Source organism: Hydra viridissima, unplaced genomic scaffold (assembly GCF_058129835.1).
Source record: "Hydra viridissima isolate aposymbiotic clone 2 unplaced genomic scaffold, HvirCarnegie_v1 scaffold_13, whole genome shotgun sequence".
In the NCBI taxonomy this organism is placed as follows: Eukaryota; Metazoa; Cnidaria; class Hydrozoa; order Anthoathecata; family Hydridae; genus Hydra; species Hydra viridissima.
The window spans coordinates 55185-81407 of NW_028324312.1; the positions used below are offsets into that span (position 1 = coordinate 55185).

A 26223-nucleotide genomic window follows, 5' to 3' on the forward strand; every position below is an offset into this window, starting at 1 on the left:
CAAAACTATTTAAATCTTTTAAAAAAATGATTTTTAAAATATCGTTTGTAGATACACGGGGATACCCGGAATCTTCCCCGTCCTCTCGGCGGCCATGAAAGAAACCCTCGCAAGTCTAAAGTTGCACGATGTCAATGTTCCCTAGTTTTGTCGAAATGACGAAAAGACTGCAAAACTAGCTTTGAAGAGCAAAAATTTGTAAGATTCGTCAATCGTCGTTACGTATCTCTGGCAACGTTGCGTATTGACGTGTCAACTTGCCAAAATGTTTCGGTCGTTGTCGTTTCTTTCTAAGATCAACACGTAGGAATCAGAGCTGTTTTCATGAAAATAATGAACGGTAGTAAAAGAATGCATTTCACCGCACCAGAATCCAATATGCGATATGCATAAATGGTTGACAATTGTTGTTACTGTTGCTGCTGCTGTTGTTGTTACTATTGTTACTGTTAGATCGTTATTGCTAATGCTTATTTTTTTGTGGTCGTTGCTATTGTCAGTATTACTATTATCGTTAGTTTATCGATGCTATCGTTAATTTTTGTTATTGTCGTTATTGTTATCTTCATCGTTGTCATTATTTTCGTTGTCACTATTGATATCGATTTTCTTATTGCTACTGTTTGTTATTTTAACTATTATTATCGTCATTGTTTTTTATTACAGCGACTCGTTTTCACTGTTGTGACTGTCACATTTTGTTCCGCCGTCGAGTGATTTCCGGGATTGTAACCGGTCGATCACGCTTGCTGGTTGTCACGTTGAAACGATTCTCGTCGCTCCTATGCTTATTTGGTTGCCTCTTTGCGATTCTTAGATTTTTATTGATTTTGTACAAAAAAAAAAAAAAACAAAAAAAAAAAAAACAACAACTTTTGAAATAAATAAAATTTATTTGCACTTATAGCAGACTTTGTATGCGCCTCTCAAAATATGCAGTAGACTCTTAGGGGTGAGAGGAGAGGTTTTTTTTTTAAGTCGTTAGAGGAGGGGGCGAGCGCGAACGCAGGCCCCCACTACCAGAAATTGTACGGTCGAGTTACCGACGTTAGCGGTAATCGCAGGGGTCAGCCCAGGCGAAGTGCAATGCAAGAGCCTCACCCTGGAAGAAGCCCCATGTTGATCCAGGTTTACTTCCCCGTCAGGTAAGTATGCTTTTCCCGTTGTGTGGGCAGCCTCGGACGTGCCCCAATCTTCTCAATTGTGGGTTTTCGATTGCACACCGCATCGTCCCGTTTGTTTGCTTTTTTTTTTTCCTTCTCTATAGTATGGGCCGCGCTCAGCAGTAGTGCAACGCCGAGGCAACCCGCGGTCAGGGCGAGGTAAACCTACGATCCCTTGACCAAATGCCAAAAATCAGATTAATATATGAGCCGGACTATGCCGGCGTACCAGATATTAAACTGATAAGAACAGATACTACACTTGATCTTAGCCATTAGGCCGAGAAGCGATACTTTTTGCAACGACTTTGTCCCGGCTCCCTCCCTCTCAACGAAAAAACTTGTGGACATTTGAATGATCAAGTCGATGGGTAACTTTAAGTTTCAACGATGAAAACATGGCTTTCTTGTACTGCATCAATTTCACTCTAAAACATTTGGGCTTTTTTCAAAAATAACCCAGCTTCTTTCAAAAATAACAAGCTTCTTTCAAAAATAACCCAATTAACCAAAACATAAAAAACGTTTAAAGGCTTTTAAATTTAACGCTGGGCAGCAGATGTGATCAAAGGCCAAGTTGAACAACTGAAAATCAACTCTGTATATGAGCGTCCGACAGATTTCTCTGTCAAAAAGCATTTTGAGAACCTCTGTATTTAAATGTTCTTTTCAACTGTTGTAATGACAGTACTTTAATTCATCACCAGGGTCGCCAAGAAACAGCAGAGTTTAGGAGGACTTGCTTGTCATTAGCCTCGATCCTTTCCCAAGTAGTAATTCCTCACAAAGTCTAAAAAAACAAGCTTGAAAGTTTAAAAATTGGGATGGTGCAAATTAAGTTAAGAATTTAAACTGAGTAGCAAGAAAATATTTTTCAGATACTTTAGTTATTGCAAGAAATGAACACTTTAAATGTTTACTGACAAAAAGGTAAAACAATTTTAAAAAGTGACCTAAAACATCCACTGACAAAATATCAAATGACAAATGGAAAATGAAAAAATTTATGACACTAAACCGACACAGCATTAGGTTAGCAAAGGTAAAGCATACATACCTTGCACACTGTATCTGCATTTTTCCAATCACAAACTCGCAGAGCGTGGTAAAAGTTAATGAGACCTGGAACAATAAGCAAAGTATTTTTTTAAATATTACATTTTTAACATATTACCTAACCTAAATTAAGCCTGCAAATGTATTTGCGTACAAATTAGAAGCTCAGGATTGATGGAGAATAAACTTAAAAATATAATTCCCAAGTCAGTTAAAAGGTGTTTACTTGTTGGCTAAAGGTCAACTTTTTCAAACTATCACTTTAAAAAATGGTTCTGGTAAACTATCGAAGAAACATGACTTACCTTTTTCTTGAAACTTTAACTGCTTCAATATTATATGCTCTGCTAACCTAACTTAACCCTTAACCTTGCCCCAGGACAACACTCAAAATTCTCTTTCAATAACTTATTTTCAATAATCAGACTTGCTACCTGAGGCTGAGTTAACTTTAGCAGTAACTCTATAAAACATAATGTGAGAAAGCCAAACAAAAGGTTCAGTTCAAAATGTAATGAGTATGTAATTTTTTTAAAATTTTATCGCATATCTTTAATCGAATTAAAGGGATCATTCCAAAGAAGCTATAGATTGTCCAGTGAAAAGCATACCTAATTAAGCATTACTTTATTGGGGTTGTGTCAGTATAACTGTAAATGAAACAAAGCTATGAACAAACTAAAGAAATAGGTAAAAGTCTTAGAAAGATCCTATTTCTGTTTCACTCACCAATAAAATCAAGAAGAATTTCCCACTTCTTATTCATTGAGTGGGATGCTCTAAAGAGTATTGCAACTTGCATTCTGGATAATCCAGGAACTCAGAACAAACTCTGTAACTGCACTCATGAAAGTCTTTTGTGACTACTCCTTCATAAAGTTGATGCTTCTAAAAATGAAAATTTATTTTGAAAGGATTTTTTCATCAGAAACTATTCTTAAGTATTTGAAGACTTGAAAAAGTAAAGTGGGCACAACAATAGGGGTTAAACTGCTTCAAATTTTAAAACACAAACACCAAAATAAGGTGAAAAGATTGAAAATAAAATAGCACAGTACTTTTATTACCTTAAAGCATTCTTGAAAAATCGTTAAAAAAACTGTGTGAACTCCTCTAAACTTGTCACTTGTCTTGGTTTTGGCATCAGCTACTGTATGAGAAGATAAAACAGGATTTAATTTGTTTAGTTTCCCTTTTTTTATTTTCTTTTTTTTTTTCGAAACAAGCTAAAAGCACCTTTTCTGCTCTTGACGCTACGCCAACACCAAAAATTTCAGTAGGACTGCGCGTAACCACTGCACCGTTGTTAAACTCAATGATATGCACTTTACCGCAAAATTAACGCACCACTTATAAATTCCGACTTATTTTGAAAAATATTACGTATTTCCCGGATTTATCAAATACAAAGTCGATAATAATGTTTATTGTGACGTCATTTGTAGGCTTTATTCCGTTTTAGTTTCCAAATTGTAGCAGCTTTTCATAAGCAGCACGTTTTGCTGTAACTAAACCTCACTTTTAAAAGAAAAGTATGTATAAAGTTAGTATGAACAGATGTGTTGCTCAATGATAACTGTCATTTGAGCAACACGTCTGTTCTGACTTCTCAACGATACATAAGCTGACATTTTAAAACCTTTTTTGGTACCTCTTGCATCGTTCATGGGAGATGGATTCCTTCTTATGTAAGATAATGCTAGACCACATACGGCGCATGTTGTTACTGAATACTTACAAAATGCTACTATTCAAGTTTTGGAGTGGCCGGCTTGCAGTCCAGATATGAACCCAATAGAGCATCTTTGGGGCATAATGGCACGCTGTGTTAGAAGTCAACATCCACCACCTAGACGAGTTGCGACAAAGTCTATCCGCGTATGTGAAGATATCCTTCAAGAAACGATTACACCTCTAATTAAAAGAAATCCACGGTGCTGTCTGGCTGCAACAACATCAAGATGTGGCAACACTAGATATTGATAAGTCAAAAATGTTACATTTTAAGCTGTATTAGTGTGCATAACAACAATAATCATCTTAGTTTATTTTGTTACTTACCTTAATTTTATTACTTACCATATTTCTAGTTTTAGTTTGTTTTTCTTTCTTTTCTTTTCTTTTCTCACCATCCTCAAAGTCGCTTTTATTATTATCATCGAAATAACTGTGTTCATGTGTTCTATTCTTAACACGTTTGTCAAAATATATGACCACAATTAAAATAAATCGAAATGTATGTGGTGCGTTAATTTTGCGGTTAAGTGTATATTAACTAGATATTTAACTCGCGCTTTCGCAGTGAAGCATATTTTTTTGCCAAGCAAGTTTTTTTTTGCCAGCCAGAATCATAAAAACATCGATTAAAACAAACGAATTATTGTCAGTTTAAATAAAGAGGCTACCGGCTTTAAAAACTTAAAAACTTGCTTCACAATTTCTTACGAAATTTATTTGAAGTTTTACATCTAGTTAGTATAAATATCATTGGTTTAGCTAAGAGCATAGTAACGGTTTCTGCTTACTCGCGCAGCCTAGTAAGATGGGTGCACCGCGGACGCTCAGTTGCGAATTCTTTCTTTTTTTTTTTTATCATTCCCCCTTCCCGAAACCCCGAAATGAACGAAATGCGATTGGCAAGTATTTGATGCATACCTTAATACACAGTGACTAAATTGTAGTATGTGTTTTTTCCGTGCCGAAACTCTGGTCGGAAGACAGTGCATCTTTTTTAGATATTTTAGAGCTTGTGGGTTATCACTAGTACCCAAGCCTTTTTATGAGTCATTAAAAAAAAATTTACAAACAAAACTGTATTCTTCTTCTTCTTTTTTTTCCGATTGTGATCAGATTATGATTTGTACTGACGATATTACACTGTGTCTACTTCCTCGGTCTTATTTTCTTACAAACATTAACAACATTTGTAAGTTTCGTAACTATCCCATTGACCCTTTCATGCACCAATTATTTTTCCATAACTAACATAATCCATAAAAAATCATCTACAAAATGACAGCGGTACTATTAACTGTTTTAATTAGACTTTTTCTACACCTTGATACATTTTGATAGCTTTACAGAACGTCAGTTTTCTTTACCCGTTGATGTAACAATTTTGCTGACAACATTTGAATACTTTGAACACTTTGCCAACGCATTAAATATTCTTGCAGTCGTACTATCTTGCGTGTTTGTGATCCCACCACTATTGAGTTTGCGTGGCAGCATAGGTATAGCGACAATCGACTAATGGATTTTTAGAAGCCAGCGTTGCTCATACACTTTCAAAAGTAGAACTGCTCTCACTAAGATTAGTCGCGCTGGTGCTATTTCATGCGCTCCAGTTAAAAAGGAGCGCCAAGCTACCGGTTGCTAAAAAACCCGCGGTAAAGAAAGCTGAAACAGCACCTAAGAAGAAAGTCGCTGCAAAGAGTGCCACCGCAAAAGTGGACAAGAAATAACCTGTACTGCTCAATCCTTCATCAAACGGCTATTTTCATAGGTACACATTTCTTTAAAACGTTGCGCGGCATTTAGGACTTTGTCAGGTAGTAACAATTACACTAATTGAGTTTGAAAGTCACAGTAACCTCACCGGTAACTGCTCCGTGCTTTTTAGGTCGATGTATATTCTAGAAAAGGGGAGTTTGAGAGCAATTTTGAAGAAGAAAAAAAAGGTTTTAAGTTGTTCATAGCCTAGGACGGATGCAGCAGTTTAAGTGTTTTATTTTAGCAGCTAGTTTAGCTATTCTGCACTTGGCATTGTTTGCACAATTAAATATAGCGATTGCAACAGATTATTTTCATTTGAACCTATTTCGTTAATGCGTCTAATGTTTTTAAAAGATGCGTGGCTATAAAAATAGCCGTTTGAGCGGATTTTGATCTACTTACTGCTGGTGTACTTGGTAACAGCCTTGGTGCCTTCGCTCACTGCGTGTTTAGCAAGTTCACCGGGAAGTAAAAGGCGCACGGCGGTTGAATTTCACGCGAAGAGATCGTAGATTTCTTATTTTGAAGGGCGAGCCGCGAAGCTTCAGAAGCAATTCTTTCGAAAATGTCGTTCACGAAAGAATTCATGATGCTCATTGCTTTAGAAGAAACACCGACATCAGGGTGAACTTGCTTCAGGACGTTGTAAATGTAAATGGCATAAGACTCTCGTCTCTTTCTCTTGGCGCTTCTTGTCACCAGTTCCAGCGATTTTACCACCTTTCTTACCGGCGCGCTTCTCGCCTTTTTTCGCCACCTTTGGCGCTTGTTTTCCTCCGGTTTTTTGTGCGTCTGACATTTCGACGGGCCTAACAGTAAAAATTCTTTTCGTTTGTTTTCATTGCATTGCAACTGGATTTAATTTAAGATAAAGTTGTAGCCTCCAACTTGAAAACTCTTGCGTCATATGCACTTCTATTGGTTCTTAAAAGATTAAGTTGTTTGAGCATCGTTTATTTCTTTTTTACTATTGGTTAAAAAAAGGTTGACTTTGAGACCACTCTATTTTGATAAGAATAGCAAACTTTTTGCTGTTTAAAATAAAAAAAAGGCGCACGAGATCTCTGGTCCGTCTGTCTGTCTCTGCTTGTGTTAGAAAATAAAATGTCAGGACGTGGAAAAGGAGGAAAAGCTAAGGCCAAGGCAAAAACTCGATCTTTTAGAGCGGGTCTTCAGTTTCCTGTTGGTCGCGTTCACCGATTTTTGCGCAAAGGGCATTACGCCAATCGCATCGGTTCAGGCGCACCGGTCTACTTAGCTGCAGTTTTGGAATACCTCTCCGCCGAAATCTTAGAGTTAGCTGGTAATGCTGCACGCGATAACAAAAAAGCCAGGATCATTCCTCGTCACTTACAGCTAGCTGTTCGCAACGACGAAGAGTTAAACAAGTTGTTGTCAGGTGTTACAATTGCGAGCGGCGGTGTGTTGCCAAACATTCAAGCTGTGTTGCTTCCCAAAAAGAACGAGAAGGTTCCAAAGCCAGCAGCCCAGTAAACGGCGGTATAAACAACACAAAAGGCTATTTTCATAGCCACACATCCGTTAAAAATTATTGTTAAGGCGTTAGAAACTTTAAATTTTAAATTAAAGCCGTACACTATTGCCTACGACCATACCACGGTGAATACACCCGTTCTCGTCCGATCACGGAAGTTAAGCATCGTCGGGCCAGGGTAGTACTTGGATGGGTGACCGCCTGGGAACTCCTGGTGCCGTAGGCTTTTGCAACCGTTTACGAAAAAAAAAAAAAAAAGTCGCCAAAGGGGACTCCCTTTTCTTTACAAAATCTGCTTTTTCAGTTGACTCTAAGATACACAGAACTCATCCCCTGCAAAAGAATATGCATAAACACGGCCCTGCCTGGGTGGTGTCGATTGAAAGGGGAGCGACTGGTCGAAAGGTGTGTGAGGGCGCTTCTTCCGTCTCCGCATCTCTGAGGGAAAGAAAATGGCGCTCTTTTTCCTCGCACAAAAGCCAGAAAGCTAGTTTTGATGCTGAACAACAAGGGCAACGGTTAAAGGGACTATAGCCACCATAGTCAACGAGGGCCCAGGGGAAGTTTTCTTAAGGGGCCCTCGTTGTGATCAATTACATACCCAGGACCAATAGAAGTGTGCTCTAGTCATTAAAAATTAAAAACGAAAGTTAATGAAATCTTTTAAAAGTCAAAACTATTTAAATCTTTTAAAAAAATGATTTTTAAAATATCGTTTGTAGATACACGGGGATACCCGGGAATCTTCCCCGTCCTCTCGGCGGCCATGAAAGAAACCCTCGCAAGTCTAAAGTTGCACGATGTCAATGTTCCCTAGTTTTGTCGAAATGACGAAAAGACTGCAAAACTAGCTTTGAAGAGCAAAAATTTGTAAGATTCGTCAATCGTCGTTACGTATCTCTGGCAACGTTGCGTATTGACGTGTCAACTTGCCAAAATGTTTCGGTCGTTGTCGTTTCTTTCTAAGATCAACACGTAGGAATCAGAGCTGTTTTCATGAAAATAATGAACGGTAGTAAAAGAATGCATTTCACCGCACCAGAATCCAATATGCGATATGCATAAATGGTTGACAATTGTTGTTACTGTTGCTGCTGCTGTTGTTGTTACTATTGTTACTGTTAGATCGTTATTGCTAATGCTTATTTTTTTGTGGTCGTTGCTATTGTCAGTATTACTATTATCGTTAGTTTATCGATGCTATCGTTAATTTTTGTTATTGTCGTTATTGTTATCTTCATCGTTGTCATTATTTTCGTTGTCACTATTGATATCGATTTTCTTATTGCTACTGTTTGTTATTTTAACTATTATTATCGTCATTGTTTTTTATTACAGCGACTCGTTTTCACTGTTGTGACTGTCACATTTTGTTCCGCCGTCGAGTGATTTCCGGGATTGTAACCGGTCGATCACGCTTGCTGGTTGTCACGTTGAAACGATTCTCGTCGCTCCTATGCTTATTTGGTTGCCTCTTTGCGATTCTTAGATTTTTATTGATTTTGTACAAAAAAAAAAAAAAACAAAAAAAAAAAAAACAACAACTTTTGAAATAAATAAAATTTATTTGCACTTATAGCAGACTTTGTATGCGCCTCTCAAAATATGCAGTAGACTCTTAGGGGTGAGAGGAGAGGTTTTTTTTTTAAGTCGTTAGAGGAGGGGGCGAGCGCGAACGCAGGCCCCCACTACCAGAAATTGTACGGTCGAGTTACCGACGTTAGCGGTAATCGCAGGGGTCAGCCCAGGCGAAGTGCAATGCAAGAGCCTCACCCTGGAAGAAGCCCCATGTTGATCAGGTTTACTTCCCCGTCAGGTAAGTATGCTTTTCCCGTTGTGTGGGCAGCCTCGGACGTGCCCCAATCTTCTCAATTGTGGGTTTTCGATTGCACACCGCATCGTCCCGTTTGTTTGCTTTTTTTTTTTCCTTCTCTATAGTATGGGCCGCGCTCAGCAGTAGTGCAACGCCGAGGCAACCCGCGGTCAGGGCGAGGTAAACCTACGATCCCTTGACCAAATGCCAAAAATCAGATTAATATATGAGCCGGACTATGCCGGCGTACCAGATATTAAACTGATAAGAACAGATACTACACTTGATCTTAGCCATTAGGCCGAGAAGCGATACTTTTTGCAACGACTTTGTCCCGGCTCCCTCCCTCTCAACGAAAAAACTTGTGGACATTTGAATGATCAAGTCGATGGGTAACTTTAAGTTTCAACGATGAAAACATGGCTTTCTTGTACTGCATCAATTTCACTCTAAAACATTTGGGCTTTTTTTCAAAAATAACCCAGCTTCTTTCAAAAATAACAAGCTTCTTTCAAAAATAACCCAATTAACCAAAACATAAAAAACGTTTAAAGGCTTTTAAATTTAACGCTGGGCAGCAGATGTGATCAAAGGCCAAGTTGAACAACTGAAAATCAACTCTGTATATGAGCGTCCGACAGATTTCTCTGTCAAAAAGCATTTTGAGAACCTCTGTATTTAAATGTTCTTTTCAACTGTTGTAATGACAGTACTTTAATTCATCACCAGGGTCGCCAAGAAACAGCAGAGTTTAGGAGGACTTGCTTGTCATTAGCCTCGATCCTTTCCCAAGTAGTAATTCCTCACAAAGTCTAAAAAAACAAGCTTGAAAGTTTAAAAATTGGGATGGTGCAAATTAAGTTAAGAATTTAAACTGAGTAGCAAGAAAATATTTTTCAGATACTTTAGTTATTGCAAGAAATGAACACTTTAAATGTTTACTGACAAAAAGGTAAAACAATTTTAAAAAGTGACCTAAAACATCCACTGACAAAATATCAAATGACAAATGGAAAATGAAAAAATTTATGACACTAAACCGACACAGCATTAGGTTAGCAAAGGTAAAGCATACATACCTTGCACACTGTATCTGCATTTTTCCAATCACAAACTCGCAGAGCGTGGTAAAAGTTAATGAGACCTGGAACAATAAGCAAAGTATTTTTTTTAAATATTACATTTTTTAACATATTACCTAACCTAAATTAAGCCTGCAAATGTATTTGCGTACAAATTAGAAGCTCAGGATTGATGGAGAATAAACTTAAAAATATAATTCCCAAGTCAGTTAAAAGGATGTTTACTTGTTGGCTAAAGGTCAACTTTTTCAAACTATCACTTTTAAAAAATGGTTCTGGTAAACTATCGAAGAAACATGACTTACCTTTTTCTTGAAACTTTAACTGCTTCAATATTATATGCTCTGCTAACCTAACTTAACCCTTAACCTTGCCCCAGGACAACACTCAAAATTCTCTTTCAATAACTTATTTTCAATAATCAGACTTGCTACCTGAGGCTGAGTTAACTTTAGCAGTAACTCTATAAAACATAATGTGAGAAAGCCAAACAAAAGGTTCAGTTCAAAATGTAATGAGTATGTAATTTTTTTAAAATTTTATCGCATATCTTTAATCGAATTAAAGGGATCATTCCAAAGAAGCTATAGATTGTCCAGTGAAAAGCATACCTAATTAAGCATTACTTTATTGGGGTTGTGTCAGTATAACTGTAAATGAAACAAAGCTATGAACAAACTAAAGAAATAGGTAAAAGTCTTAGAAAGATCCTATTTCTGTTTCACTCACCAATAAAATCAAGAAGAATTTCCCACTTCTTATTCATTGAGTGGGATGCTCTAAAGAGTATTGCAACTTGCATTCTGGATAATCCAGGAACTCAGAACAAACTCTGTAACTGCACTCATGAAAGTCTTTTGTGACTACTCCTTCATAAAGTTGATGCTTCTAAAAATGAAAATTTATTTTTGAAAGGATTTTTTCATCAGAAACTATTCTTAAGTATTTGAAGACTTGAAAAAGTAAAGTGGGCACAACAATAGGGGTTAAACTGCTTCAAATTTTAAAACACAAACACCAAAATAAGGTGAAAAGATTGAAAATAAAATAGCACAGTACTTTTTATTACCTTAAAGCATTCTTGAAAAATCGTTAAAAAAACTGTGTGAACTCCTCTAAACTTGTCACTTGTCTTGGTTTTGGCATCAGCTACTGTATGAGAAGATAAAACAGGATTTAATTTGTTTAGTTTCCCTTTTTTTTATTTTCTTTTTTTTTTTCGAAACAAGCTAAAAGCACCTTTTCTGCTCTTGACGCTACGCCAACACCAAAAATTTCAGTAGGACTGCGCGTAACCACTGCACCGTTGTTAAACTCAATGATATGCACTTTACCGCAAAATTAACGCACCACTTATAAATTCCGACTTATTTTGAAAAATATTACGTATTTCCCGGATTTATCAAATACAAAGTCGATAATAATGTTTATTGTGACGTCATTTGTAGGCTTTATTCCGTTTTAGTTTCCAAATTGTAGCAGCTTTTCATAAGCAGCACGTTTTGCTGTAACTAAACCTCACTTTTAAAAGAAAAGTATGTATAAAGTTAGTATGAACAGATGTGTTGCTCAATGATAACTGTCATTTGAGCAACACGTCTGTTCTGACTTCTCAACGATACATAAGCTGACATTTTAAAACCTTTTTTGGTACCTCTTGCATCGTTCATGGGAGATGGATTCCTTCTTATGTAAGATAATGCTAGACCACATACGGCGCATGTTGTTACTGAATACTTACAAAATGCTACTATTCAAGTTTTGGAGTGGCCGGCTTGCAGTCCAGATATGAACCCAATAGAGCATCTTTGGGGCATAATGGCACGCTGTGTTAGAAGTCAACATCCACCACCTAGACGAGTTGCGACAAAGTCTTATCCGCGTATGTGAAGATATCCTTCAAGAAACGATTACACCTCTAATTAAAAGAAATCCACGGTGCTGTCTGGCTGCAACAACATCAAGATGTGGCAACACTAGATATTGATAAGTCAAAAATGTTACATTTTAAGCTGTATTAGTGTGCATAACAACAATAATCATCTTAGTTTATTTTGTTACTTACCTTAATTTTATTACTTACCATATTTCTAGTTTTAGTTTGTTTTTCTTTCTTTTCTTTTCTTTTCTCACCATCCTCAAAGTCGCTTTTATTATTATCATCGAAATAACTGTGTTCATGTGTTCTATTCTTAACACGTTTGTCAAAATATATGACCACAATTAAAATAAATCGAAATGTATGTGGTGCGTTAATTTTGCGGTTAAGTGTATATTAACTAGATATTTAACTCGCGCTTTCGCAGTGAAGCATATTTTTTTGCCAAGCAAGTTTTTTTTTGCCAGCCAGAATCATAAAAACATCGATTAAAACAAACGAATTATTGTCAGTTTAAATAAAGAGGCTACCGGCTTTAAAAACTTAAAAAACTTGCTTCACAATTTCTTACGAAATTTATTTGAAGTTTTACATCTAGTTAGTATAAATATCATTGGTTTAGCTAAGAGCATAGTAACGGTTTCTGCTTACTCGCGCAGCCTAGTAAGATGGGTGCACCGCGGACGCTCAGTTGCGAATTCTTTCTTTTTTTTTTTTATCATTCCCCTTCCCGAAACCCCGAAATGAACGAAATGCGATTGGCAAGTATTTGATGCATACCTTAATACACAGTGACTAAATTGTAGTATGTGTTTTTTCCGTGCCGAAACTCTGGTCGGAAGACAGTGCATCTTTTTAGATATTTTAGAGCTTGTGGGTTATCACTAGTACCCAAGCCTTTTTATGAGTCATTAAAAAAAAATTTACAAACAAAACTGTATTCTTCTTCTTCTTTTTTTTTCCGATTGTGATCAGATTATGATTTGTACTGACGATATTACACTGTGTCTACTTCCTCGGTCTTATTTTCTTACAAACATTAACAACATTTGTAGTTTCGTAACTATCCCATTGACCCTTTCATGCACCAATTATTTTTCCATAACTAACATAATCCATAAAAAATCATCTACAAAATGACAGCGGTACTATTAACTGTTTTAATTAGACTTTTTCTACACCTTGATACATTTTGATAGCTTTACAGAACGTCAGTTTTCTTTACCCGTTGATGTAACAATTTTGCTGACAACATTTGAATACTTTGAACACTTTGCCAACGCATTAAATATTCTTGCAGTCGTACTATCTTGCGTGTTTGTGATCCCCACCACTATTGAGTTTGCGTGGCAGCATAGGTATAGCGACAATCGACTAATGGATTTTTAGAAGCCAGCGTTGCTCATACACTTTCAAAAGTAGAACTGCTCTCACTAAGATTAGTCGCGCTGGTGCTATTTCATGCGCTCCAGTTAAAAAGGAGCGCCAAGCTACCGGTTGCTAAAAAACCCGCGGTAAAGAAAGCTGAAACAGCACCTAAGAAGAAAGTCGCTGCAAAGAGTGCCACCGCAAAAGTGGACAAGAAATAACCTGTACTGCTCAATCCTTCATCAAACGGCTATTTTCATAGGTACACATTTCTTTAAAACGTTGCGCGGCATTTAGGACTTTGTCAGGTAGTAACAATTACACTAATTGAGTTTGAAAGTCACAGTAACCTCACCGGTAACTGCTCCGTGCTTTTTAGGTCGATGTATATTCTAGAAAAGGGGAGTTTGAGAGCAATTTTGAAGAAGAAAAAAAAAGGTTTTAAGTTGTTCATAGCCTAGGACGGATGCAGCAGTTTAAGTGTTTTATTTTAGCAGCTAGTTTAGCTATTCTGCACTTGGCATTGTTTGCACAATTAAATATAGCGATTGCAACAGATATTTTCATTTGAACCTATTTCGTTAATGCGTCTAATGTTTTTAAAAGATGCGTGGCTAAAAATAGCCGTTTGAGCGGATTTTGATCTACTTACTGCTGGTGTACTTGGTAACAGCCTTGGTGCCTTCGCTCACTGCGTGTTTAGCAAGTTCACCGGGAAGTAAAAGGCGCACGGCGGTTTGAATTTCACGCGAAGAGATCGTAGATTTCTTATTTTGAAGGGCGAGCCGCGAAGCTTCAGAAGCAATTCTTTCGAAAATGTCGTTCACGAAAGAATTCATGATGCTCATTGCTTTAGAAGAAACACCGACATCAGGGTGAACTTGCTTCAGGACGTTGTAAATGTAAATGGCATAAGACTCTCGTCTCTTTCTCTTGCGCTTCTTGTCACCAGTTCCAGCGATTTTACCACCTTTCTTACCGGCGCGCTTCTCGCCTTTTTTCGCCACCTTTGGCGCTTGTTTTCCTCCGGTTTTTTGTGCGTCTGACATTTCGACGGGCCTAACAGTAAAAATTCTTTTCGTTTGTTTTCATTGCATTGCAACTGGATTTAATTTAAGATAAAGTTGTAGCCTCCAACTTGAAAACTCTTGCGTCATATGCACTTCTATTGGTTCTTAAAAGATTAAGTTGTTTGAGCATCGTTTATTTCTTTTTTACTATTGGTTAAAAAAGGTTGACTTTGAGACCACTCTATTTTGATAAGAATAGCAAACTTTTTGCTGTTTAAAATAAAAAAAAGGCGCACGAGATCTCTGGTCCGTCTGTCTGTCTCTGCTTGTGTTAGAAAATAAAATGTCAGGACGTGGAAAAGGAGGAAAAGCTAAGGCCAAGGCAAAAACTCGATCTTTTAGAGCGGGTCTTCAGTTTCCTGTTGGTCGCGTTCACCGATTTTTGCGCAAAGGGCATTACGCCAATCGCATCGGTTCAGGCGCACCGGTCTACTTAGCTGCAGTTTTGGAATACCTCTCCGCCGAAATCTTAGAGTTAGCTGGTAATGCTGCACGCGATAACAAAAAAGCCAGGATCATTCCTCGTCACTTACAGCTAGCTGTTCGCAACGACGAAGAGTTAAACAAGTTGTTGTCAGGTGTTACAATTGCGAGCGGCGGTGTGTTGCCAAACATTCAAGCTGTGTTGCTTCCCAAAAAGAACGAGAAGGTTCCAAAGCCAGCAGCCCAGTAAACGGCGGTATAAACAACACAAAAGGCTATTTTCATAGCCACACATCCGTTAAAAATTATTGTTAAGGCGTTAGAAACTTTAAATTTTAAATTAAAGCCGTACACTATTGCCTACGACCATACCACGGTGAATACACCCGTTCTCGTCCGATCACGGAAGTTAAGCATCGTCGGGCCAGGGTAGTACTTGGATGGGTGACCGCCTGGGAACTCCTGGTGCCGTAGGCTTTTGCAACCGTTTACGAAAAAAAAAAAAAAAAGTCGCCAAAGGGGACTCCCTTTTCTTTACAAAATCTGCTTTTTCAGTTGACTCTAAGATACACAGAACTCATCCCCTGCAAAAGAATATGCATAAACACGGCCCTGCCTGGGTGGTGTCGATTGAAAGGGGAGCGACTGGTCGAAAGGTGTGTGAGGGCGCTTCTTCCGTCTCCGCATCTCTGAGGGAAAGAAAATGGCGCTCTTTTTCCTCGCACAAAAGCCAGAAAGCTAGTTTTGATGCTGAACAACAAGGGCAACGGTTAAAGGGACTATAGCCACCATAGTCAACGAGGGCCCAGGGGAAGTTTTCTTAAGGGGCCCTCGTTGTGATCAATTACATACCCAGGACCAATAGAAGTGTGCTCTAGTCATTAAAAATTAAAAACGAAAGTTAATGAAATCTTTTAAAAGTCAAAACTATTTAAATCTTTTAAAAAAATGATTTTTAAAATATCGTTTGTAGATACACGGGGATACCCGGGAATCTTCCCCGTCCTCTCGGCGGCCATGAAAGAAACCCTCGCAAGTCTAAAGTTGCACGATGTCAATGTTCCCTAGTTTTGTCGAAATGACGAAAAGACTGCAAAACTAGCTTTGAAGAGCAAAAATTTGTAAGATTCGTCAATCGTCGTTACGTATCTCTGGCAACGTTGCGTATTGACGTGTCAACTTGCCAAAATGTTTCGGTCGTTGTCGTTTCTTTCTAAGATCAACACGTAGGAATCAGAGCTGTTTTCATGAAAATAATGAACGGTAGTAAAAGAATGCATTTCACCGCACCAGAATCCAATATGCGATATGCATAAATGGTTGACAATTGTTGTTACTGTTGCTGCTGCTGTTGTTGTTACTATTGTTACTGTTAGATCGTTATTGCTAATGCTTATTTTTTTGTGGTCGTTGCTATTGTCAGTATTACTATTATCGTTAGTTTATCGATGCTATCGTTAATTTTTGTTATTGTCGTTATTGTTATCTTCATCGTTGTCATTATTTTCGTTGTCACTATTGATATCGATTTTCTTATTGCTACTGTTTGTTATTTTAACTATTATTATCGTCATTGTTTTTTATTACAGCGACTCGTTTTCACTGTTGTGACTGTCACATTTTGTTCCGCCGTCGAGTGATTTCCGGGATTGTAACCGGTCGATCACGCTTGCTGGTTGTCACGTTGAAACGATTCTCGTCGCTCCTATGCTTATTTGGTTGCCTCTTTGCGATTCTTAGATTTTTATTGATTTTGTACAAAAAAAAAAAAAAACAAAAAAAAAAAAAACAACAACTTTTGAAATAAATAAAATTTATTTGCACTTATAGCAGACTTTGTATGCGCCTCTCAAAATATGCAGTAGACTCTTAGGGGTGAGAGGAGAGGTTTTTTTTTTAAGTCGTTAGAGGAGGGGGCGAGCGCGAACGCAGGCCCCCACTACCAGAAATTGTACGGTCGAGTTACCGACGTTAGCGGTAATCGCAGGGGTCAGCCCAGGCGAAGTGCAATGCAAGAGCCTCACCCTGGAAGAAGCCCCATGTTGATCAGGTTTACTTCCCCGTCAGGTAAGTATGCTTTTCCCGTTGTGTGGGCAGCCTCGGACGTGCCCCAATCTTCTCAATTGTGGGTTTTCGATTGCACACCGCATCGTCCCGTTTGTTTGCTTTTTTTTTTTCCTTCTCTATAGTATGGGCCGCGCTCAGCAGTAGTGCAACGCCGAGGCAACCCGCGGTCAGGGCGAGGTAAACCTACGATCCCTTGACCAAATGCCAAAAATCAGATTAATATATGAGCCGGACTATGCCGGCGTACCAGATATTAAACTGATAAGAACAGATACTACACTTGATCTTAGCCATTAGGCCGAGAAGCGATACTTTTTGCAACGACTTTGTCCCGGCTCCCTCCCTCTCAACGAAAAAACTTGTGGACATTTGAATGATCAAGTCGATGGGTAACTTTAAGTTTCAACGATGAAAACATGGCTTTCTTGTACTGCATCAATTTCACTCTAAAACATTTGGGCTTTTTTTCAAAAATAACCCAGCTTCTTTCAAAAATAACAAGCTTCTTTCAAAAATAACCCAATTAACCAAAACATAAAAAACGTTTAAAGGCTTTTAAATTTAACGCTGGGCAGCAGATGTGATCAAAGGCCAAGTTGAACAACTGAAAATCAACTCTGTATATGAGCGTCCGACAGATTTCTCTGTCAAAAAGCATTTTGAGAACCTCTGTATTTAAATGTTCTTTTCAACTGTTGTAATGACAGTACTTTAATTCATCACCAGGGTCGCCAAGAAACAGCAGAGTTTAGGAGGACTTGCTTGTCATTAGCCTCGATCCTTTCCCAAGTAGTAATTCCTCACAAAGTCTAAAAAAACAAGCTTGAAAGTTTAAAAATTGGGATGGTGCAAATTAAGTTAAGAATTTAAACTGAGTAGCAAGAAAATATTTTTCAGATACTTTAGTTATTGCAAGAAATGAACACTTTAAATGTTTACTGACAAAAAGGTAAAACAATTTTAAAAAGTGACCTAAAACATCCACTGACAAAATATCAAATGACAAATGGAAAATGAAAAAATTTATGACACTAAACCGACACAGCATTAGGTTAGCAAAGGTAAAGCATACATACCTTGCACACTGTATCTGCATTTTTCCAATCACAAACTCGCAGAGCGTGGTAAAAGTTAATGAGACCTGGAACAATAAGCAAAGTATTTTTTTTAAATATTACATTTTTTAACATATTACCTAACCTAAATTAAGCCTGCAAATGTATTTGCGTACAAATTAGAAGCTCAGGATTGATGGAGAATAAACTTAAAAATATAATTCCCAAGTCAGTTAAAAGGATGTTTACTTGTTGGCTAAAGGTCAACTTTTTCAAACTATCACTTTTAAAAAATGGTTCTGGTAAACTATCGAAGAAACATGACTTACCTTTTTCTTGAAACTTTAACTGCTTCAATATTATATGCTCTGCTAACCTAACTTAACCCTTAACCTTGCCCCAGGACAACACTCAAAATTCTCTTTCAATAACTTATTTTCAATAATCAGACTTGCTACCTGAGGCTGAGTTAACTTTAGCAGTAACTCTATAAAACATAATGTGAGAAAGCCAAACAAAAGGTTCAGTTCAAAATGTAATGAGTATGTAATTTTTTTAAAATTTTATCGCATATCTTTAATCGAATTAAAGGGATCATTCCAAAGAAGCTATAGATTGTCCAGTGAAAAGCATACCTAATTAAGCATTACTTTATTGGGGTTGTGTCAGTATAACTGTAAATGAAACAAAGCTATGAACAAACTAAAGAAATAGGTAAAAGTCTTAGAAAGATCCTATTTCTGTTTCACTCACCAATAAAATCAAGAAGAATTTCCCACTTCTTATTCATTGAGTGGGATGCTCTAAAGAGTATTGCAACTTGCATTCTGGATAATCCAGGAACTCAGAACAAACTCTGTAACTGCACTCATGAAAGTCTTTTGTGACTACTCCTTCATAAAGTTGATGCTTCTAAAAATGAAAATTTATTTTTGAAAGGATTTTTTCATCAGAAACTATTCTTAAGTATTTGAAGACTTGAAAAAGTAAAGTGGGCACAACAATAGGGGTTAAACTGCTTCAAATTTTAAAACACAAACACCAAAATAAGGTGAAAAGATTGAAAATAAAATAGCACAGTACTTTTTATTACCTTAAAGCATTCTTGAAAAATCGTTAAAAAAACTGTGTGAACTCCTCTAAACTTGTCACTTGTCTTGGTTTTGGCATCAGCTACTGTATGAGAAGATAAAACAGGATTTAATTTGTTTAGTTTCCCTTTTTTTTATTTTCTTTTTTTTTTTCGAAACAAGCTAAAAGCACCTTTTCTGCTCTTGACGCTACGCCAACACCAAAAATTTCAGTAGGACTGCGCGTAACCACTGCACCGTTGTTAAACTCAATGATATGCACTTTACCGCAAAATTAACGCACCACTTATAAATTCCGACTTATTTTGAAAAATATTACGTATTTCCCGGATTTATCAAATACAAAGTCGATAATAATGTTTATTGTGACGTCATTTGTAGGCTTTATTCCGTTTTAGTTTCCAAATTGTAGCAGCTTTTCATAAGCAGCACGTTTTGCTGTAACTAAACCTCACTTTTAAAAGAAAAGTATGTATAAAGTTAGTATGAACAGATGTGTTGCTCAATGATAACTGTCATTTGAGCAACACGTCTGTTCTGACTTCTCAACGATACATAAGCTGACATTTTAAAACCTTTTTTGGTACCTCTTGCATCGTTCATGGGAGATGGATTCCTTCTTATGTAAGATAATGCTAGACCACATACGGCGCATGTTGTTACTGAATACTTACAAAATGCTACTATTCAAGTTTTGGAGTGGCCGGCTTGCAGTCCAGATATGAACCCAATAGAGCATCTTTGGGGCATAATGGCACGCTGTGTTAGAAGTCAACATCCACCACCTAGACGAGTTGCGACAAAGTCTTATCCGCGTATGTGAAGATATCCTTCAAGAAACGATTACACCTCTAATTAAAAGAAATCCACGGTGCTGTCTGGCTGCAACAACATCAAGATGTGGCAACACTAGATATTGATAAGTCAAAAATGTTACATTTTAAGCTGTATTAGTGTGCATAACAACAATAATCATCTTAGTTTATTTTGTTACTTACCTTAATTTTATTACTTACCATATTCTAGTTTTAGTTTGTTTTTCTTTCTTTTCTTTTCTTTTCTCACCATCCTCAAAGTCGCTTTTATTATTATCATCGAAATAACTGTGTTCATGTGTTCTATTCTTAACACGTTTGTCAAAATATATGACCACAATTAAAATAAATCGAAATGTATGTGGTGCGTTAATTTTGCGGTTAAGTGTATATTAACTAGATATTTAACTCGCGCTTTCGCAGTGAAGCATATTTTTTTGCCAAGCAAGTTTTTTTTTGCCAGCCAGAATCATAAAAACATCGATTAAAACAAACGAATTATTGTCAGTTTAAATAAAGAGGCTACCGGCTTAAAAACTTAAAAAACTTGCTTCACAATTTCTTACGAAATTTATTTGAAGTTTTACATCTAGTTAGTATAAATATCATTGGTTAGCTAAGAGCATAGTAACGGTTTCTGCTTACTCGCGCAGCCTAGTAAGATGGGTGCACCGCGGACGCTCAGTTGCGAATTCTTTCTTTTTTTTTTTTATCATTCCCCTTCCCGAAACCCCGAAATGAACGAAATGCGATTGGCAAGTATTTGATGCATACCTTAATACACAGTGACTAAATTGTAGTATGTGTTTTTTCCGTGCCGAAACTCTGGTCGGAAGACAGTGCATCTTTTTAGATATTTTAGAGCTTGTGGGTTATCACTAGTACCCAAGCCTTTTTATTGAGTCATTAAAAAAAAATTTACAAACAAAACTGTATTCTTCTTCTTCTTTTTTTTTCCGATTGTGATCAGATTATGATTTGTACTGACGATATTACACTGTGTCTACTTCCTCGGTCTTATTTTCTTACAAACATTAACAACATTTGTAGTTTCGTAACTATCCCATTGACCCTTTCATGCACCAATTATTTTTCCATAACTAACATAATCCATAAAAAATCATCTACAAAATGACAGCGGTACTATTAACTGTTTTAATTAGACTTTTTCTACACCTTGATACATTTTGATAGCTTTACAGAACGTCAGTTTTCTTTACCCGTTGATGTAACAATTTTGCTGACAACATTTGAATACTTTGAACACTTTGCCAACGCATTAAATATTCTTGCAGTCGTACTATCTTGCGTGTTTGTGATCCCCACCACTATTGAGTTTGCGTGGCAGCATAGGTATAGCGACAATCGACTAATGGATTTTTAGAAGCCAGCGTTGCTCATACACTTTCAAAAGTAGAACTGCTCTCACTAAGATTAGTCGCGCTGGTGCTATTTCATGCGCTCCAGTTAAAAAGGAGCGCCAAGCTACCGGTTGCTAAAAAACCCGCGGTAAAGAAAGCTGAAACAGCACCTAAGAAGAAAGTCGCTGCAAAGAGTGCCACCGCAAAGTGGACAAGAAATAACCTGTACTGCTCAATCCTTCATCAAACGGCTATTTTCATAGGTACACATTTCTTTAAAACGTTGCGCGGCATTTAGGACTTTGTCAGGTAGTAACAATTACACTAATTGAGTTTGAAGTCACAGTAACCTCACCGGTAACTGCTCCGTGCTTTTTAGGTCGATGTATATTCTAGAAAAGGGGAGTTTGAGAGCAATTTTGAAGAAGAAAAAAAAGGTTTTAAGTTGTTCATAGCCTAGGACGGATGCAGCAGTTTAAGTGTTTTATTTTAGCAGCTAGTTTAGCTATTCTGCACTTGGCATTGTTTGCACAATTAAATATAGCGATTGCAACAGATATTTTCATTTGAACCTATTTCGTTAATGCGTCTAATGTTTTTAAAAGATGCGTGGCTATAAAAATAGCCGTTTGAGCGGATTTTGATCTACTTACTGCTGGTGTACTTGGTAACAGCCTTGGTGCCTTCGCTCACTGCGTGTTTAGCAAGTTCACCGGGAAGTAAAAGGCGCACGGCGGTTTGAATTTCACGCGAAGAGATCGTAGATTTCTTATTTTGAAGGGCGAGCCGCGAAGCTTCAGAAGCAATTCTTTCGAAAATGTCGTTCACGAAAGAATTCATGATGCTCATTGCTTTAGAAGAAACACCGACATCAGGGTGAACTTGCTTCAGGACGTTTGTAAATGTAAATGGCATAAGACTCTCGTCTCTTTCTCTTGCGCTTCTTGTCACCAGTTCAGCGATTTTACCACCTTTCTTACCGGCGCGCTTCTCGCCTTTTTTCGCCACCTTTGGCGCTTGTTTTCCTCCGGTTTTTTGTGCGTCTGACATTTCGACGGGCCTAACAGTAAAAATTCTTTTCGTTTGTTTTCATTGCATTGCAACTGGATTTAATTTAAGATAAAGTTGTAGCCTCCAACTTGAAAACTCTTGCGTCATATGCACTTCTATTGGTTCTTAAAAGATTAAGTTGTTTGAGCATCGTTTATTTCTTTTTTACTATTGGTTAAAAAAAGGTTGACTTTGAGACCACTCTATTTTGATAAGAATAGCAAACTTTTTGCTGTTTAAAAATAAAAAAAAGGCGCACGAGATCTCTGGTCCGTCTGTCTGTCTCTGCTTGTGTTAGAAAATAAAATGTCAGGACGTGGAAAAGGAGGAAAAGCTAAGGCCAAGGCAAAAACTCGATCTTTTAGAGCGGGTCTTCAGTTTCCTGTTGGTCGCGTTCACCGATTTTTGCGCAAAGGGCATTACGCCAATCGCATCGGTTCAGGCGCACCGGTCTACTTAGCTGCAGTTTTGGAATACCTCTCCGCCGAAATCTTAGAGTTAGCTGGTAATGCTGCACGCGATAACAAAAAAGCCAGGATCATTCCTCGTCACTTACAGCTAGCTGTTCGCAACGACGAAGAGTTAAACAAGTTGTTGTCAGGTGTTACAATTGCGAGCGGCGGTGTGTTGCCAAACATTCAAGCTGTGTTGCTTCCCAAAAAGAACGAGAAGGTTCCAAAGCCAGCAGCCCAGTAAACGGCGGTATAAACAACACAAAAGGCTATTTTCATAGCCACACATCCGTTAAAAATTATTGTTAAGGCGTTAGAAACTTTAAATTTTAAATTAAAGCCGTACACTATTGCCTACGACCATACCACGGTGAATACACCCGTTCTCGTCCGATCACGGAAGTTAAGCATCGTCGGGCCAGGGTAGTACTTGGATGGGTGACCGCCTGGGAACTCCTGGTGCCGTAGGCTTTTGCAACCGTTTACGAAAAAAAAAAAAAAAAGTCGCCAAAGGGGACTCCCTTTTCTTTACAAAATCTGCTTTTTCAGTTGACTCTAAGATACACAGAACTCATCCCCTGCAAAAGAATATGCATAAACACGGCCCTGCCTGGGTGGTGTCGATTGAAAGGGGAGCGACTGGTCGAAAGGTGTGTGAGGGCGCTTCTTCCGTCTCCGCATCTCTGAGGGAAAGAAAATGGCGCTCTTTTTCCTCGCACAAAAGCCAGAAAGCTAGTTTTGATGCTGAACAACAAGGGCAACGGTTAAAGGGACTATAGCCACCATAGTCAACGAGGGCCCAGGGGAAGTTTTCTTAAGGGGCCCTCGTTGTGATCAATTACATACCCAGGACCAATAGAAGTGTGCTCTAGTCATTAAAAATTAAAAACGAAAGTTAATGAAATCTTTTAAAAGTCAAAACTATTTTAAATCTTTTAAAAAATGATTTTTAAAATATCGTTTTGTAGATACACGGGGATACCCGGGAATCTTCCCCGTCCTCTCGGCGGCCATGAAAGAAACCCTCGCAAGTCTAAAGTTGCACGATGTCAATGTTCCCTAGTTTTGTCGAAATGACGAAAAGACTGCAAAACTAGCTTTGAAGAGCAAAAATTTGTAAGATTCGTCAATCGTCGTTACGTATCTCTGGCAACGTTGCGTATTGACGTGTCAACTTGCCAAAATGTTTCGGTCGTTGTCGTTTCTTTCTAAGATCAACACGTAGGAATCAGAGCTGTTTTCATGAAAATAATGAACGGTAGTAAAAGAATGCATTTCACCGCACCAGAATCCAATATGCGATATGCATAAATGGTTGACAATTGTTGTTACTGTTGCTGCTGCTGTTGTTGTTACTATTGTTACTGTTAGATCGTTATTGCTAATGCTTATTTTTTTGTGGTCGTTGCTATTGTCAGTATTACTATTATCGTTAGTTTATCGATGCTATCGTTAATTTTTGTTATTGTCGTTATTGTTATCTTCATCGTTGTCATTATTTTCGTTGTCACTATTGATATCGATTTTCTTATTGCTACTGTTTGTTATTTTAACTATTATTATCGTCATTGTTTTTTATTACAGCGACTCGTTTTCACTGTTGTGACTGTCACATTTTGTTCCGCCGTCGAGTGATTTCCGGGATTGTAACCGGTCGATCACGCTTGCTGGTTGTCACGTTGAAACGATTCTCGTCGCTCCTATGCTTATTTGGTTGCCTCTTTGCGATTCTTAGATTTTTATTGATTTTGTACAAAAAAAAAAAAAAAACAAAAAAAAAAAAACAACAACTTTTGAAATAAATAAAATTTATTTGCACTTATAGCAGACTTTGTATGCGCCTCTCAAAATATGCAGTAGACTCTTAGGGGTGAGAGGAGAGGTTTTTTTTTTAAGTCGTTAGAGGAGGGGGCGAGCGCGAACGCAGGCCCCCACTACCAGAAATTGTACGGTCGAGTTACCGACGTTAGCGGTAATCGCAGGGGTCAGCCCAGGCGAAGTGCAATGCAAGAGCCTCACCCTGGAAGAAGCCCCATGTTGATCAGGTTTACTTCCCCGTCAGGTAAGTATGCTTTTCCCGTTGTGTGGGCAGCCTCGGACGTGCCCCAATCTTCTCAATTGTGGGTTTTCGATTGCACACCGCATCGTCCCGTTTGTTTGCTTTTTTTTTTTCCTTCTCTATAGTATGGGCCGCGCTCAGCAGTAGTGCAACGCCGAGGCAACCCGCGGTCAGGGCGAGGTAAACCTACGATCCCTTGACCAAATGCCAAAAATCAGATTAATATATGAGCCGGACTATGCCGGCGTACCAGATATTAAACTGATAAGAACAGATACTACACTTGATCTTAGCATTAGGCCGAGAAGCGATACTTTTTGCAACGACTTTGTCCCGGCTCCCTCCTCTCAACGAAAAAACTTGTGGACATTTGAATGATCAAGTCGATGGGTAACTTTAAGTTTCAACGATGAAAACATGGCTTTCTTGTACTGCATCAATTTCACTCTAAAACATTTGGGCTTTTTTTTCAAAAATAACCCAGCTTCTTTCAAAAATAACAAGCTTCTTTCAAAAATAACCCAATTAACCAAAACATAAAAAACGTTTAAAGGCTTTTAAATTTAACGCTGGGCAGCAGATGTGATCAAAGGCCAAGTTGAACAACTGAAAATCAACTCTGTATATGAGCGTCCGACAGATTTCTCTGTCAAAAAGCATTTTGAGAACCTCTGTATTTAAATGTTCTTTTCAACTGTTGTAATGACAGTACTTTAATTCATCACCAGGGTCGCCAAGAAACAGCAGAGTTTAGGAGGACTTGCTTGTCATTAGCCTCGATCCTTTCCCAAGTAGTAATTCCTCACAAAGTCTAAAAAAACAAGCTTGAAAGTTTAAAAATTGGGATGGTGCAAATTAAGTTAAGAATTTAAACTGAGTAGCAAGAAAATATTTTTCAGATACTTTAGTTATTGCAAGAAATGAACACTTTAAATGTTTTACTGACAAAAAGGTAAAACAATTTTAAAAAGTGACCTAAAACATCCACTGACAAAATATCAAATGACAAATGGAAAATGAAAAAATTTATGACACTAAACCGACACAGCATTAGGTTAGCAAAGGTAAAGCATAAGCATACATACCTTGCACACTGTATCTGCATTTTTCCAATCACAAACTCGCAGAGCGTGGTAAAAGTTAATGAGACCTGGAACAATAAGCAAAGTATTTTTTTTAAATATTACATTTTTTAACATATTACCTAACCTAAATTAAGCCTGCAAATGTATTTGCGTACAAATTAGAAGCTCAGGATTGATGGAGAATAAACTTAAAAATATAATTCCCAAGTCAGTTAAAAGGATGTTTACTTGTTGGCTAAAGGTCAACTTTTTCAAACTATCACTTTTAAAAAATGGTTCTGGTAAACTATCGAAGAAACATGACTTACCTTTTTCTTGAAACTTTAACTGCTTCAATATTATAT

At 37.7% G+C, this 26223-nt stretch overlaps 3 protein-coding genes, 11 non-coding genes and 1 pseudogene across 14 annotated transcripts; 6 read left to right on the top strand and 9 right to left on the bottom strand.

Annotated features, from left to right (window-relative positions):
* Nucleotides 1-988: 988 nt before the first annotated feature.
* On the bottom strand, nt 989-1153 carry LOC149879611 (U1 spliceosomal RNA). The gene has a single exon (XR_016446529.1). It is a non-coding gene; the product is annotated as a U1 spliceosomal RNA (small nuclear RNA).
* Nucleotides 1154-1263: 110 nt separating this feature from the next.
* LOC149879612 (U2 spliceosomal RNA) lies at nt 1264-1455 on the bottom strand. Its single transcript, XR_016446643.1, has one exon. It is a non-coding gene; the product is annotated as a U2 spliceosomal RNA (small nuclear RNA).
* Nucleotides 1456-6818: 5363 nt separating this feature from the next.
* LOC149879613 (histone H2A, orphon) lies at nt 6819-7208 on the top strand. The gene has a single exon (XM_090070630.1). It carries the CDS (start codon nt 6819-6821, stop codon nt 7206-7208), a length of 390 nt encoding a protein of 129 aa, XP_089926756.1.
* A 108-nt stretch (nt 7209-7316) lies between these two features.
* On the top strand, nt 7317-7435 carry LOC149879614 (5S ribosomal RNA). Its single transcript, XR_016446544.1, has one exon. It is a non-coding gene; the product is annotated as a 5S ribosomal RNA (ribosomal RNA).
* Nucleotides 7436-8869: 1434 nt separating this feature from the next.
* LOC149879615 (U1 spliceosomal RNA) lies at nt 8870-9033 on the bottom strand. Its single transcript, XR_016446532.1, has one exon. It is a non-coding gene; the product is annotated as a U1 spliceosomal RNA (small nuclear RNA).
* Nucleotides 9034-9143: 110 nt separating this feature from the next.
* Nucleotides 9144-9335, bottom strand: LOC149879616 (U2 spliceosomal RNA). The gene has a single exon (XR_016446644.1). It is a non-coding gene; the product is annotated as a U2 spliceosomal RNA (small nuclear RNA).
* Nucleotides 9336-13995: 4660 nt separating this feature from the next.
* Nucleotides 13996-14400, bottom strand: LOC149879617 (late histone H2B.L4 pseudogene; annotated as a pseudogene).
* On the top strand, nt 14002-15094 carry LOC149879618 (histone H2A, orphon). Its single transcript, XM_090070631.1, has 2 exons — nt 14002-14131; nt 14697-15094. The coding sequence occupies exon 2, from the start codon at nt 14705-14707 to the stop codon at nt 15092-15094; it is 390 nt and encodes a 129-aa protein (XP_089926757.1). The 5' UTR covers nt 14002-14131; nt 14697-14704.
* A 108-nt stretch (nt 15095-15202) lies between these two features.
* Nucleotides 15203-15321, top strand: LOC149879619 (5S ribosomal RNA). Its single transcript, XR_016446545.1, has one exon. It is a non-coding gene; the product is annotated as a 5S ribosomal RNA (ribosomal RNA).
* Nucleotides 15322-16755: 1434 nt separating this feature from the next.
* LOC149879620 (U1 spliceosomal RNA) lies at nt 16756-16919 on the bottom strand. Its single transcript, XR_016446538.1, has one exon. It is a non-coding gene; the product is annotated as a U1 spliceosomal RNA (small nuclear RNA).
* A 110-nt stretch (nt 16920-17029) lies between these two features.
* LOC149879621 (U2 spliceosomal RNA) lies at nt 17030-17221 on the bottom strand. Its single transcript, XR_016446645.1, has one exon. It is a non-coding gene; the product is annotated as a U2 spliceosomal RNA (small nuclear RNA).
* Nucleotides 17222-21884: 4663 nt separating this feature from the next.
* LOC149879622 (histone H2A, orphon) lies at nt 21885-22979 on the top strand. The gene is made up of 2 exons (XM_090070632.1): nt 21885-22014; nt 22582-22979. Exon 2 carries the CDS (start codon nt 22590-22592, stop codon nt 22977-22979), a length of 390 nt encoding a protein of 129 aa, XP_089926758.1. The 5' UTR covers nt 21885-22014; nt 22582-22589.
* Nucleotides 22980-23087: 108 nt separating this feature from the next.
* LOC149879623 (5S ribosomal RNA) lies at nt 23088-23206 on the top strand. Its single transcript, XR_016446546.1, has one exon. It is a non-coding gene; the product is annotated as a 5S ribosomal RNA (ribosomal RNA).
* Nucleotides 23207-24641: 1435 nt separating this feature from the next.
* LOC149879624 (U1 spliceosomal RNA) lies at nt 24642-24805 on the bottom strand. The gene has a single exon (XR_016446547.1). It is a non-coding gene; the product is annotated as a U1 spliceosomal RNA (small nuclear RNA).
* A 110-nt stretch (nt 24806-24915) lies between these two features.
* Nucleotides 24916-25106, bottom strand: LOC149879625 (U2 spliceosomal RNA). Its single transcript, XR_016446699.1, has one exon. It is a non-coding gene; the product is annotated as a U2 spliceosomal RNA (small nuclear RNA).
* Nucleotides 25107-26223: the final 1117 nt, after the last annotated feature.

What these genes read in the sequence shown, in the direction of transcription:
- LOC149879613 (XM_090070630.1), top strand. Translation starts at nt 6,819, where the DNA reads ATGTCAGGACGTGGAAAAGGAGGAAAAGCTAAGGCCAAGGCAAAAACT.
- LOC149879618 (XM_090070631.1), top strand. Translation starts at nt 14,705, where the DNA reads ATGTCAGGACGTGGAAAAGGAGGAAAAGCTAAGGCCAAGGCAAAAACT.
- LOC149879622 (XM_090070632.1), top strand. Translation starts at nt 22,590, where the DNA reads ATGTCAGGACGTGGAAAAGGAGGAAAAGCTAAGGCCAAGGCAAAAACT.